Raw genomic sequence first — 14,899 nt, 5'->3', positions numbered from 1 at the left:
TTACTTCGGCCTTTAGAAGTTTTTGGGGTATCAATTTCTGTGGTTTTCTTGGTTTGGTCAAACAACAAAGTTAGATCCGCATAAAAATAAAAAAAATCCAGTTCAAAACTTTGATGCTTGCATTAATCCACAAATTGAAAAATTCACAAACTGAGAAAAATTTGACAACCATGAAAATTGATAATTCATACTCACAACTAATAGTATCTTTATAGTTGAAAGGGTGAGTGGCATAACAATTTTAAAACCCAACACGCTGGTATATGTATAACCAATTTAGTATGTCTAGTTTTCATCTTTTGCTAATACTTACATGCATGATATACATTTACAAAAATACATTTATAGTTGAATTACATTTGTACTTTTTATTCCTTGCTTTGATAAACAATTAAGTGCTAAGGATGTGGAAGTCATCTAACAATAAATTTGAAAAAAAAAATTCAGATGTAACACTAAACCTTTAACCATTGGAACAATTAATTTGGAGATTCTCCTGAAACTGAAACTGTCTCATTTACTTTTGTTGCTTTGTATGTATGATTTTAGTTACTTTGTGTTCTTTGTTGTGTGTGTCTGTTTTCCATGTCTGGTCTTTGTCCCTGGATTACATTCTTTTGATTACCGCTATAACCTTGGTTCCCTTGATTACTCTCTCATGTGGGAGATTTTTTATGTAAAAGCAAATTACATTTTTATGTTGGCGATTCTTAAATTTGTATTGATTTTGTGGGAGTGTCCCCTATTGTGGAAGGGTTAGCATTTATGATAACACTGATGATATGCATAGGTTTTATGATAAGTGTTTAGTTTATTACTGGCACATTGATTATTAACTTTATTTTATTTCTGATTTTGCCGTATATACTACTTCATGCATCTAGATAACAAAACTGAAGTAGCATGTAGAACAAAATAATGTAGCAAACTTATTCAAAAACTAAAAACTTGATATTAAAAATATATTTTTAGATGAAGAATCAATGAAGCATCTCCAATCAAAAATACAAGGTAAGTTTAGGATTTCCATTGATCTATATATACCTGTAAATAAAAAAAAAATTGGTATTTCAAAAAAATGTTGTAATTATTGGTTAATCATGGTTGATTGTTCATGGAACATCATTTTTTTTTCTTCATACCCTGTCCCTAACCAGTAACCCGATGCATCCATTCTACTAACCTAAAGCTTTGAAATTGTTGGGAAGGGTCTCAAGGCTATGGAATGTGATATTGTAAACAGGGATATTTTCCTGCCATCTTTTTTCTTGGTTTCTTCTATAAGACTACTTTTGTGCAGTTCTAAATTTGCGAGGTTTCTCAAGCTTTATTATAATGTATTCATGACATTTTTGAAATTACAGATTTAACAGCAAAAAATATTTGAATTAAAACTGCTGTGAATCTTTCGGGATCAACAGTTGATAAACCTTTGTTTTTCATTTGTTCAAAAAGTACATGTTTCTCAAATAAAATCTATTACATTATTATATCATTTGGGTTTTTTTTATGATTTTTGCTTGTCTATTATGGATGCATGAGATAATTTTGAACAGCCTATATTACATATGTTAAAAACCCTTATTTTTTACTAACATATCATGAAAAATTTTTATTTTCAGAACCTGCCTCCTGTAAGATGTACGATGTTGCCTCTTACTTCAGTTCGTACTGGTTACGTCTTATGCAGATGGCCTTTACCCCAATAACAGAGAAAGCTCATTTATGCAGGTAATATTTGTCGTCAGCTCAGTATTTGGAATTAATGTATTACTAAAGACAGTTTGTACATCTTGCTTAATAATTAAGCCTTAAATGCTTCACATATTATAGCAGGCCTTTTGAAAATCGAATTTTTTAATTTATAATCTACCTAAAAAGTGCACACCAAAGCATCCCATAGATATTTATTTTTTGTCATTTCATAATATTTATGCCTTAAAAAGGTCGATTGTATTTGTTCTATGAGGCTTATTTCTAATTTCTCATCATACAGTTCAAAGTATTGGTTCCAAGAGTTTGGTAAAACCAACATGGCTGATTGCTCACCTGAGAGAAAAGCAATTTTGATGGAGTCCTGGAAAATGATTGAAGCTGTCCATAGTCATGTATGTCCAGTCAATATGCCAATGATGATGTCTAAAGATGAAGACAAATGCCAGTTAGAGGCTGCAGGAAAATGTCACGATGATTTCCTACAAGTTTTATTGGTCTCTCCTGCTTACCATAGCAAGGACACTTGCATGTAAGGGGATGTAATTAATGCCTCATGGAATGGAAATTTTCAATTATGGCAACTTTAACATTTGTTCATTGTTCATACATGTATTGTCTGTTGTTGTTTTCCAATGCCAAATTAAAAGATGGGGAAAATAAACCAATAACAATAAGATATTAACTAAAAACTGCATGGATTATAATCTTTACATACATTGTAAATAAATCACCATTGGTGTTAGAAATCTTGTGAATAAAAAAAATGTCTGTTAATGTTTTTATTTTCAATGGAAAAAACAACATCAGAAGGGGCTTCACATTTGTAACAATTTTGGAACAATAACACTGAGATAAGAGGTGTATTGGTTTCTTAGTCTATTTTGTTGGAAGATATAACATACATATTTAATTTTAGGAAATTACTTGATACATTTAAATGTATGCAAGATGCTGTAGGGGATTGTGCTGAGAACTCCTTGGTCATGATGGAGGTCAAAAAGGCAATTCCATTCCTAAAAGCCATGATTGGTAATGAGTGTAGGGAGCATTTTTATGGAAAGAAATTTTGTGAACATAGACGCCATGCTACATTGAAGCTATTCAACAACATGCAGTGTGATAAGTCAATGGCAATTTACTGTATTGGAGAGTTTGATAAAGCCAGGCCTATCCTGAATAATAATCCTGAAGTTTTGTGCAGGTATATCATTTAATTATAATTTTGTTTGATTTGTATTAAGCATTCTGATTGGTTGGTTCTCTCTGGACAACATAGGTTATTTTGTATAAACTTGGTACTATGACAGCATTAATATTTATTAGTTCGCAGTCTGTGATTCCAATTATCCCAACAAAATAATGTTTCGAATACGAATCCGTTCTAGATATTTGTTCTGAAATACATTAGAAAAGAAATGATAAGGAACATTTCTAATTTTTTTTTACAAGTTATATGAAATAACCTGTTTTAAAACTTAGAGATACTGGTAGGTTGTTTTTATATTTTGTTTTTAAACTTATGCAGATTATGTAATGTAATGATCTTCAAAGCAATTGTTGATACTGATTTTTGTAGTTTCATCTTTTGTTTATGTGAAAGCACTAACCGATAACATTATTAACATATAAAATCAAACTTACTATTTCAATAAAGGGGTGCTATGGCAGCAAAGATGTGTGTTATGGCCAATTCCAACAACTGTAGCATGGATGAAATTATCTGGAATGGTGAAAATAAAACTCAGATTGCTGATAACTTCATGACATTCTGTCCAAAGATGGGAGATGAAATGGACCATGAAGATGAAGACACGAAAGATATGAATGATGAAGATGATGATGATGATGATGATGAAGAAAAGTGTCATCTTCTGGAACCTGTACCAGAATGTATCACCACTGTCGCTGCATGTTTTGGAAATGTAACTGATATTTGTGGGTATGTAGTTATCTAGATTAGAAATTTTATTATCTGTCTTTTTCAATGGTATTATTTTGCTTTCTTTAACAGCTTATATTTTGTGCTTAATGTTGTTAATTATGAAGTTTGTTTATTGGATGTTTTGTTCTTGTTTTTGCTATTACATGTACATCAACTATGAAAATATCAACCAATGGAAATCACTACTTGAGGATAATGGTCTTGAATTTTTAATATCTATAGAAAAATTACCACTTCTACTTTATTGTTTGTTTTAGTGGATTCCTTTTTCATTTATTAAAAAAAAATTCCACCATTTTAAAATTTGTGGTCAGCTATCAAAATTATTTGTTGCTCAGTGATCTTTGTAAAAATCCACTTTAAAATTACACTATGGATTCAGTATAGATTTGTTAACCTAATAGGTAATTCCCTTTATAATTTCAGTAACTCGGATGCAATCAAATCCTGTATGAACCTTGCCATGGTTGGATGTGACAGTATGATGCTTTCTTCAGTCTTACAAGGTCTACAGGCTGATGACTATTTGTCTAGTTTAGCTTGTGATTTCATGCCTGATTACAGACCAGCTGGATATCAGAAACCTAATGATACGTTTCCTCTAGAGTGTATGAAAAATGTTACAGGTATAAAGTATTATATTGACTGAAAATTACTGTAAATGTGCATATGTTCTTGTGTTGTGTTCTTTGAAAGAGACTGCAACCCAAGTGACTGACTATTAACATTTATAATTCTATATTTTCAAAAAATATTATGATAAAAAGCTACATTTTTTTACATCTCTTTGCTCAAATAAACAAATATATGATCACTCATGCTGGTAAGTCTATAATATTAACCTATACTTCTCTCACCCCTTACTTATAGATTAGATATACCTTCGTAATATCTGTTGATCTGATATAAAAACAAGTTTGTCTGAATGTCATGTACAATGTTATATCACATAGTTAATTGTAGTTTTACATACATGTATTTGTAAAATGGTTGGTGCCTTTATTTTAGCTTTGAAAGAATACTTCAAAAATCCAGCTATGGAAGATGAGCACAAGATGATGTGTGAATACTTGCCAGAGAGAGCTCAATGTTTGGAAGATAAAACCATGAACATGTCTATGGTTGCCAGGTTTATTGCCCATAAAGTGGCTTCAGGCTATAGACAATTGGCCTTTGTTAGATGTGAAACTATAGGTATAATATTGAGTTGTTTATTAAAAGTAATGTTACTGGAAAATTGAACGATTTCTAAAACTGTGGCCTTGTTAGCACATAGTTCCATTTGCATTATTCAGTTTCCATCAGATGAATATACTTTCTTGTAATTCACATTATATATAGAATTGCATTCTATGGAAAGTAAGATTTCCTTAAAAGTAATATGCACAGCATACACGAACAAATGATGTTCGATTCCCATTCATAAGAAACTACTAAGGCAAAAATTTTCTGCACAACTTGACAATATTATTACTTACTTGAATTGAGCAAATACGTTTTGTGACATAATCAGGGTGAAAATGATGGTTACATTGGAATTTATAGGCATAACTGAAGAAATTGTTAACTTAATAATGGTTACTTCTTCCAGTTCTTAGAGGAAAACTGTTGAGCATATTTTTTTTTCGTGGAAAACTGTTGAGCTGTTTTATTTTTTTCTTGGAAAACTGTTGAGCATGTTTTTTTTCTTACCTTTTCTTTGAAAATAGAAAAGAAGGTATTTTAATGAATCAATATGACTTTTTATATGGTTTTTGTCTTTAAACTGCACAAATTTTTTTAACTCCATATTTCAAGTTATTGCCATTTCACTTTACAGAAAATGTACTCGATGATGAAGAAATGATGCTTAATGGTAAGTACATTCATGAAACCTAGTGATGATTCTTATTTTGAAATCTGTCAAAAATCATAGTAAATGATGAAAGTTATATCTTTATTTTAGCAACAAAGTATTGCAGTTTATTTTTGATAGATGTGTTTATTAGTATGCATCTACAATGTAATCTTTTGATCATTTTATTTATCAATTATTTATTAATAAGATCTATTAATGTTTGCCGCTCTGTTTAATAATAACAAGGCTTTTTTAAGGGTTGTGGAATCTTTTAGATCTTTCATGCCAGAGAAATATAAATAGGAAAAAATGATGGGTCAGTGTGATTGTTTTTGAAATGTAAGCATTAGAAATTTTAGTGGGAAAAGAATTTCTCTGGCTTTTCCTTAGGTTTATCTTGGTAGGTTTTATTAATTCTCTGAAGATAAAAAACATACAAACTCTTGAATAATATTTTAATGTCTGTTTAATGAAATCAGGAAAAGAAAAGTGGGGGGGGGGTCTCTGGACAAATAATATTTATACAATGAAATGGATAAAACAATCTTGACAAAAATGACTGAACATGAGCAGTTAGCATCCTTAATTGGTATTTTGTAAAGGTTTCATGGCATGCATATAGTATCACTATTTGTTGTATATATGTTAACATTTGTTTCTAATAGAAACAGCCACTGGTTACTGTGACCTAGATTACGCAGCCTCATGTTTCATGACATCAATAGACTACAATTTCTATGGTGTTGGTATGCCTCTTGGAGATAAGAAATCTATGTGCAAGTAAGTGTAGTCCTCCAAAGCTCTGGTTAAGCTTGAAAAAGGGAAAACTGTACTTAAAAAATTCTTTTAACTTTTAGAATTTTTACTTATTGCTATGCTCAGGTTAAATCTTTAAAATCACTGTCCATTCCTATTAAAAATCGAACATTATAAAAGTGGTCATGTTATTGGTCATCATGATTACTATATAATCTGACCAGTCCAATGATTGTTTTTAAATTCCTGAAAACTGAATTAAAGAAGAGATGAGGAATGTGAATTGATAATTTTCTGATTGCAGGTCTAGGATTGATTCCTTTAAATGTCTTCAGTCTGTAGCATCAGGATGCTCAGAGGTTGCTAGAGCCCGCATCCTATTCCATGTTGCGGCCACCAGCAGTATAATGAGGACCCTTGGCGTATGTGCTGAAGATAACATGTACCGATGTGACCCTCAGGGGGCCATGGATTGTATCAGTAAACTGGGAGCTGGACATGTTCTTGCCTCAGGAACACCAATGGAACAGGCTATATGTGGGTTAGTTTTGTTACATATGTCTATTTATTGACTTAACATTTTTTTATATTAGACCTTTAAAGCATGTCTTTTTATGTGATTTCAAGAACTGTTATGTGGCAAAGTATAATGTGCATTTATAGCCACACTAAGTCATTTGTACCAAATTATTTAACGAGAGCAGATATGGTGAATATGTCAAAGAGACAACTCTTTGGGAAGAAAAATGTCAGCTAAAAGGCCACACATGGGTCTTTAATGAATGACAAGGAAACCCTCACACCACGGGGCAGGCTGCAGCATGCCCAAAACCAACATCGTACACAGGTACAGTGGAATAGTTTGTACATCAAGAAAGTCAAGAAGTCCATAAGTTTTCATTATAACAATAAAATAATAACATTGCAGTAGTTCCTGAATTTACAATACTATTTAAAGATGCTAAAGTATCAGGAACGACCTTATTTTGTAAACCATAACAAGTTTTTGATATTGACCAGTACTTCACATGTACACTATAGAAACTTATAGACTATTAGAAATGGTAGTACATGTAAATGCAGATTCATGATATAATACTGGAAGCGCTGAAAGCCTGATTTCAGTCTGACAGCAAGTTTCATCCATTGGAGTTGTACTGAAATTTGGGATTTATTGTAGGCAAAATGACCAAATTGTCAAAATGACAAAAAACAATTGAAGGTACAGTAAGCTAGTTTTGTTTCTGAAATCACGGATGATTTTCTTCTGTTTTTAGTGGATTTCTGCTATTTCAAATCCGGATTTTACTGTTACAAATCTTTTTTTATTGTATATTTATTTCTGATTTTGCCAATCTCTGCTTTATTTGTTGACCTCATAAAATCATCCACGTGAATAATGGAACAACTCTGCCTAAAGACAAGGTGTCCAAAGTTTACCAGAACTTGGGTTGTCATTGATAAAGCTGTTCTAAATGAAAACTTGAATTATTACAAGCTGTCTTGATCGTCTTTTTAACACTTTGATTGATTCGACTTATTACAGAGCTATTGCACCAGTAGAGAAGTGTGTGGTGGAGAAATCATCAGCATGTATGCCTAAAGTCAGGATGTCTATAGAGAAATCCCTTGTACAAGTGTCTGCTATGGCTAGGAGTGTATGTTCTGAAGACCCTGATATGGAGGAGAAAAAAATGAAGGGTATAAGTTTGTTATGTGTTGATTATCAGTAATGGGCATATTGTATATTTCATGGTTTTATTTAACAGAACTTCATGAAGTGTCCTTACCTAACCCAAGGAGAATAATGTAGACAACCATAGTTTTGAAGAAAAAAATAATTTATCAAGCTTGTGTATTGATATTTGACTTCTGTAAACAGTTCTTCAAGTGGATTAAAGGATTAGTGACAATTTTTTAACCTTTGAAATTGATCTTTTGTTATTTGGTAATTATAAGACAATGGGTTTGAGGACAGATTTGCACTACCATTATTGTGTATTTTACACTCTACCACTCACGGGTGAAGAAGTTATAATTAGGATGGTGTGTTTTGAGAGAAAAATAAGAAGCTAGTCTTGGTTTTTTGTACATATTATGAAAGGCAAGAAAACAGCATTGATGGATAAAACAACTATTAAATAGCAATAAAACTTCTTTGTCTAATTCTCATAAAACTGTTCTCAAAAATACAAAATTGCTTGATGTTGTCTTTTGTGAATGAATTCGGTTCTGATTCCCAGATGTTATGTCTCCAGAAAAAAAAAATTAGAAACTCATTGTTTTGATGGGTACTGCTCACCCACCCTCCTGGAACAAAGAAAAGGTTGAAAAAAAATGTGCTGTAAACACTGAAGAATATGGTACTTGTAACTTTTTGTAAAACTAAACCTTATTACATGTATATCTAACCCTACTGTATTCTCTAGGTACATGCAAATTAGAAAAGGCCAGTTGGTGTATGAATGAGCTACTGAACAAAACATCTATGTTGTTACAAGGTCAAGGTCAAAGAAAGTGTGTTTGCAGGTAAGCAAGATAAGTGTTTTGAAAACCTTTACATTTGGTGAGAAAATGGAAATACTGAAATCAAAAGTTATACAGTTTTCTGTAGAAATGGAACCAAGAAGTAGAAAAACAACAATTTTGATGTTCAATTCTCTCGATTTGTAACCTGTTATAATGTGACCTTTTTATAGGCCAGACTATCCTTGACATTGGGCATATCAATTGCCAGTTACATACATGTAGTCACATACATGTGTACCTGTCACACAAATATTTATCTGCTGAATCTTTTCATGGTAATGCTTTGCAATTTCTATTTGAACAAACTTGTATGTTCTGAGATTTGATGTCTGGTTATATAGATTCTTGAAATATTTAATAATGCACTTTTCTTTTCCACTTCTGTTTTGAGTATTTTTTTCATAATATAATAGTTCCAAATTTTAATCTTTTCAGTGAAATAATTAAACTATCAGAATGTGCTGAGATGCATTCAATGAATTGTCCTGGTGAAGAAGGCAAGATGGTTGAGGCCAACAAACCTTTGGTCAAAATGTTGGTTGAAGGGGCATGTTCTAGGGGTACGTGTTCAATGTTGCTCGAAGTGCAACACTAAGTGAAAGTTTTAATTGTTTGTTGAAGGGGCATGTTCTAGGGATAATTTTTCATGTTTGAAGAGGGGGCATGTTTTAAGTAGAACGATGATTTTTGAATAGTAAATTTTAATAAAAATGTTGGTAGTTCAGGTAAACTGTCTAAATAAGACTTATTCTGAAGTTTAGATAAATCAGTTTCCATGTATAACAGTTTATCTGCCCTAAGTGAACTCACCTTTTAGTCTGGAAGGATGCAGGTTAACTTTAGACAGGTTTTACTGTGTTCCTTTTAGAGTGGTCTAATTGACTATTTCCTAGATTTTATCTATTCAGTAATTTTGTTATTACCCTTTATTTATACTTCACCATACTTATTTTAATAGAGTAGTAGGGGAAAAAAACCGGCTTTGATACCATACCTATTAACCTTTAGAATCGTTCATCTGGGTGATTCCCTTCATTGGCACTTTCTCATGTAGGAGATTCTCCCCCATTGGCACTGTCTCATGTGGGAGACTCTCCCCCATTGGCTCTGTCTCATGTGAGAGACTCTCTCCTATTGACACTGTCTCATGTGGGAGACTCTCTCCTATTGGCACTGTCATGTGGGAGATTTATACGTAGATGCAGTTCTTTTTTGTAAAAATTCAATTATGTAGTATTTTTAGAGAAAATATAGTAATTTTACCCAAAAAGTCTCCTAAAAATCAGAAACTTCTAATTTTTTCAAATATTTTGTGGAAGTTTATCCCTAGTGTGGGAAAGTTAACAGGTATGTTGATACATGTATGAATTAGCTGAAATGAAGGCAATCTTTGAAGATTGGTTCGTAATTCAGTATTATTCCATCTGAACAATTGTACTGTACAGGTCATACTCTATATATATTTTATTTTTTCTTCTTTTACAGAGATGGAAAAACCAAGTCATGGTGAGTTAATAGATGTCTAAGAACAAAATAAAGATCAAATGATGTCTGTTCCGCCTGATAAAGCACCCACTTTTGTTGCTTTATATTTTACTGTAGAAAACCTGTGCTTTGTAAGGCGAAAGAACTAAACAATCTTTTATTTTGTTATTTGGTTTTGATAAGTTTTACTGTCTTATTTTTACAGAAATAAGATATTAAAGAATTTGATGATAAAATATTAAATTTGTACTATTTACAGAAATGGAAAGCTGTGGAATGATGGCAGGAACTTGTCTTACACAGTACCTATGGCTTGCTATGTCTTCATATACTGCTATGTGCAGGTAATTGAACAATAATAAACAAGATTTTGAAAGTTTCTTTCTTTGCTTTTTAGGAAGAAAATCATAAGGAAAATTTTATCATGCAGGTGTATTGTGAAAAATTTCTTTTTGTGAAAACAAAGTTGTCAGTTAGAATATTTTACGATGGAATGACCGAAATTAAATCAAATTTTTTTCTTGAAATGCTTGTACATGTATCTTTATTGTAGTCAAGCGGTACCAGCATTAGCTTGTTTGAGAACAGCAGCTGACATTTGTCCCTCTCCAGCAAATGTTGGTGTGGCTGCTGCAGCTAAACACCTTGCAACTGTTTCTATGGCAATGTGTGGATCAAAGGGATGTAATCCACGTATGGCATATAGCTGTCTTGCAGAGTCTGAGAAATACATCCGAGCTTCGGGATCTAGAATGCTTAGTTCTCCCATGGTTTGTGGGTAAGCGCTTAATTTATGACAGATTTTTTTATGCTTGGATGCTTTGCCTACATGCAGTTTACATGTATGATATTCATTTCCATTTTTTAAGCTGTTATTTTGAAGTAAATGTCAAAATAACAAGAAAGGAATGTCATTTATGATATGGGAATTTCAAAAATGGAGATATTAATCAACATAAATGAACTACTAGTACCTAGTACAGTATATCTTGAATCTGTAGTTCCATGCTTACAATTACATGTACATGTAAGTTGGAGAAAAAGTGGTCATATGATGAAGTTACATATATTTTTTTATTATTTCTTTTAACTTAGGTCACAGTTTATACATATATGTCAATATTTGACCTAATTGTAATTCCCAATTTCAGAGGTATCATGCCATCTTTGATGTGTGCTGTTAACCATACCATCAACTGTAACCATGATGATGATCCTGATCTTCACAAGGCTATATATGCTCTAAAGGTTATGGTTCAGGATGTTTGCCCTAAAGGTCAAGTAAATCCAGTTCTTGGGTTATTGGAGAATGTTACAGCTGTAGAAGCCATACTTCCTGTTTCCATGATATTCATGAATCCCATGGTTTCCAAGGAAACTCTTTGTCCGTAAGTTTAATTCTGTTTCACCTCTGCATAAACAATATATATGTAGTTCTCCATTTGTAAAAAGTGCTGATAAAAAGAAATTTAAAACGAAAATATCATTTTATCTTTTGACATGAATTTCTATGACAACAGCTTTAGGTGAAGGATAAAATTGCTGATTTTACGTTTTAAAGGATGATGTTGCTTTAAGATTTCTGTATTTAATTTTTTTTGTTTGGGGGGTATATAGGAACCACCCTGTCATGCTGTCTGTCTGTCTCTGTCTGTACGTCAGTTCGTCCGTCCGTCCGTCCGTCTGTCCACATTTCCTGTAAGCAAAACTCCCACTAAACACCTCAATGGATTTTGACGAAACTATATGAATGTTGGGCGTCATATGTAGATGTGCATGAAGGAATATAGTTATTGGCAAGAGACTTCAAAGAGAGATAATCAGAATTATTGGTTTTACATGTTTAAACATTGTAAGTGTAACTCCTCCTGAACCACTCTAGGGATTTTGATGAACATTGTAGGAAGATTGGGCATCATATGTAAGTGTGCATAAAGCAATATAATGTCTGTTTGTTGGTTGTAAAGAGAAAAAGTTGATCTTACGAATTATACATTCAACTGCATTTGAAGTGGGGGTAATCTCTTTGTGATCACAGTACTTCTAGATGTTCTTTGTGATCACAGTACTTCTAGATGTTCTTTGTGATCACAGTACTTTTAGATGTTCTTTGTGATCACAGTACTTCTAGATGTTCTTTGTGATCACAGTACTTCTAGATGTTCTTTGTGATCACAGTACTTCTAGATGTTCTTTGTGATCACAGTACTTCTAGATGTTGTTGCATTATTGTTATATTTCATTTACATAATTTTTTCAATTGTTTACATGTCATTTTGTTTTAATGAACTGTTTTATGTTTGATGTCTTTTTATAGTGATCCATCACAGATTTTATCACAGATCTGCAGATTGTTTTCACTAACAAACTATTCCTCACTCTGCCACAGTCTTCTCCCTTTAATAACCCAAGTCTAATCATTCAGTTTCTAATCACATTAAAATATCTTAAAAAAATTGTTTTACTTCTCCTGAGAATTAGATGAATCTAATCAGAAGGAAAAAATGAGAGCATAGGTTCTAATTTCCATTAACCACATCACGACAAGTTGGTTCAAAGTCTCAAAACAATATTTAACACAGTTGTCTAATGATCAGAACAACACAACCATCCCTCTCTCTGCCATAGGTGCTGTAACATTACTACCGCCTGTCCAGTGAGAGGATTAGATTATGTCTGGAGTCAAATGAAGCAGGAGTTCTTGTCAATAGAACATCCTGTGCCGACAACTCAGGTATATTGTCGAAATGGCATTTTAAACAACTAGCAAGGAATTATGTAATCTTTAAGATTGTCAGGATCAACTTTCAATACTTTTTTGTAGACAAATGAGGATGGCCATGGGGAGATTTTCTGAAATGATGATGTACATGACCCCTGCTCAGTTGGCACGTGCTGGTGTTAATTCATATATGATGGAGAAAATTGCTGGTACCTACTGTCATCAAGAAGACATGATGAAGAAACAGATGGAAATGAATATTACCAGGTCCCAGTCATGTAATGTTACCATGGTGATGCAGTGTGTCAAAGAAGCTGATATTGCTAGCAAACTTTCAACAGCTGTTTTCTATGGAATGAAACCAGTCTGTGAGTAAGGACATTGAAATAACTATTATATCTAAAATATACCTGAAAAAAACTCTTTAATTCATTTCATATGTAATTGGTCTGGTTGTTTCCAGACGAATCGGTCAGCAGTACTTATTTTATAATAGTCTAATTATGATAAAATTTGTTGTAGTGCTGCAGAAAAGGTGATGTGTTGCCTACACAAGCTGACCAGTGGCTGCAATGATTACAAAGAAATTCTAATATCCATGCAGCTTGGAAGTGATGTAGCCAGTATGGTAGCTGACCAATGTCCTGTCCAGAAGATACTGACAGACACCATGGAAAGGTGTACTCCTCCACCAGAAATGTGCTACACACAAAAGGCTCTTGTGGAATGTTATGTTCCACTCAACACCAGGAGTGATGTCACTAAACTTTGTCAGTAAGTAATGACAGTAATACAGTCAAGTTTCTGTAAACTGACAGAAATTTTTTCTTTTGCTCAGTTAATTATTTTATTGACCAGAGAAAGTTTGGATTAATGAAACAAAAGAATTTAGTTCAATAACCATAATTAGCATTTATTGTAATTGTTACAAAAGAAATAAATTTGACTGATATTTTACTTTTAATATGCATTGTACATGATAAGGTTTGCAAAAGTTACCTGCTACAAGGATCACTTTGAAAGGGGATTAAGGGCCATAGTCTCTATGTTTTTCAAAAAGGCAGTAAACTTCAGATTAATTGTTTATTGGTCCTTCAGTTTTAAACTGCTTGATCAATGGCAATGAAATAATTGCCATTACCATTTCTTATTCTGAATACTGTGAAGTACTTAAATTCATGGATACCAATTTTCGTGGATTAATGATGAAACACAAGTCCGTGGATTCTTGAATTCATGGATTTGAGGTTTTCAGTATACACATCTATGGAAATCTCCTTTCTGTTGGGAACCAAATTTCATTATTTGGCACAACCACAAAAAACATGAAAATTGGTACTCCCAGAAAACAATAGTACTTTCACAGTAAAGCATTTAGCCAATTTTAGTTTCCAGATGGGAGGATCTCTGTGGTAAAAGTTGATGGTTCACTCAAACATTTTCCTGTTTAACTGGAAATTACCATTTAAGCTTTCATGGCTGTGTTGTAATCTGTTTTTTTTTTATTTCATTTTAGAAACTTAACAGCAGTTGACATGTGTTTCCACAAATACCTCAGAGGGTGCATGTCAATCCAGGTAGCACCTCATGCCAATATTTTGAAGTCATATCATGCCATGTGTAACTCAAACCCAACCTCATCACTCATCCGCAATGATCAGTTGGTCAATGCTACACAATGTGCTATGGCAACAATGGACAATCTAAAATCGTCATTCCAGACCACAAACAACCCTTTTAAGAACATGTGTAATGAAATAGACAAATCTGAGAAGTGTCATAGGAATGCTGGAGAAATGCCTCCTATGTTTTCATACATGGCTATGGCTGGAAATAGAACCGTGGAAGAATTCAAACATAAATTCTGTGATAATAGTATGTATCCAATATGTTATTTTTTTAATATAATAAC

General features: G+C 32.7%; 1 protein-coding gene across 2 annotated transcripts in view; it reads left to right on the top strand.

Moving 5' to 3' along the window:
- LOC148621544 (uncharacterized) overlaps positions 1-14,899 on the top strand; it is a 97,085-nt gene that overhangs the window by 16,535 nt on the left and 65,651 nt on the right. For both annotated transcript variants that reach the window (XM_088576042.1, XM_088576043.1), the window contains exons 11-30: positions 973-1,011; positions 1,623-1,731; positions 1,997-2,245; positions 2,633-2,917; positions 3,371-3,655; positions 4,085-4,284; positions 4,667-4,852; positions 5,478-5,513; positions 6,161-6,275; positions 6,556-6,792; positions 7,798-7,952; positions 8,681-8,780; positions 9,216-9,340; positions 10,266-10,286; positions 10,525-10,609; positions 10,819-11,043; positions 11,417-11,653; positions 13,090-13,359; positions 13,510-13,761; positions 14,504-14,862. In XM_088576042.1, coding sequence (XP_088432168.1) covers positions 973-1,011; positions 1,623-1,731; positions 1,997-2,245; positions 2,633-2,917; positions 3,371-3,655; positions 4,085-4,284; positions 4,667-4,852; positions 5,478-5,513; positions 6,161-6,275; positions 6,556-6,792; positions 7,798-7,952; positions 8,681-8,780; positions 9,216-9,340; positions 10,266-10,286; positions 10,525-10,609; positions 10,819-11,043; positions 11,417-11,653; positions 13,090-13,359; positions 13,510-13,761; positions 14,504-14,862 — 3,570 coding nt within the window. The remainder of the gene's footprint in view (positions 1-972; positions 1,012-1,622; positions 1,732-1,996; positions 2,246-2,632; positions 2,918-3,370; positions 3,656-4,084; positions 4,285-4,666; positions 4,853-5,477; positions 5,514-6,160; positions 6,276-6,555; positions 6,793-7,797; positions 7,953-8,680; positions 8,781-9,215; positions 9,341-10,265; positions 10,287-10,524; positions 10,610-10,818; positions 11,044-11,416; positions 11,654-13,089; positions 13,360-13,509; positions 13,762-14,503; positions 14,863-14,899) is intronic.

This window comes from Perna viridis, chromosome 3 (assembly GCF_037379345.1).
Source record: "Perna viridis isolate PV_CMFRI_1.1 ecotype Kerala chromosome 3, ASM3737934v1, whole genome shotgun sequence".
NCBI classification, from domain to species: Eukaryota; Metazoa; Mollusca; class Bivalvia; order Mytilida; family Mytilidae; genus Perna; species Perna viridis.
The sequence above is the reverse complement of the archived record's forward strand: the minus strand, read 5'-3'. Positions and strand labels throughout refer to the sequence as shown.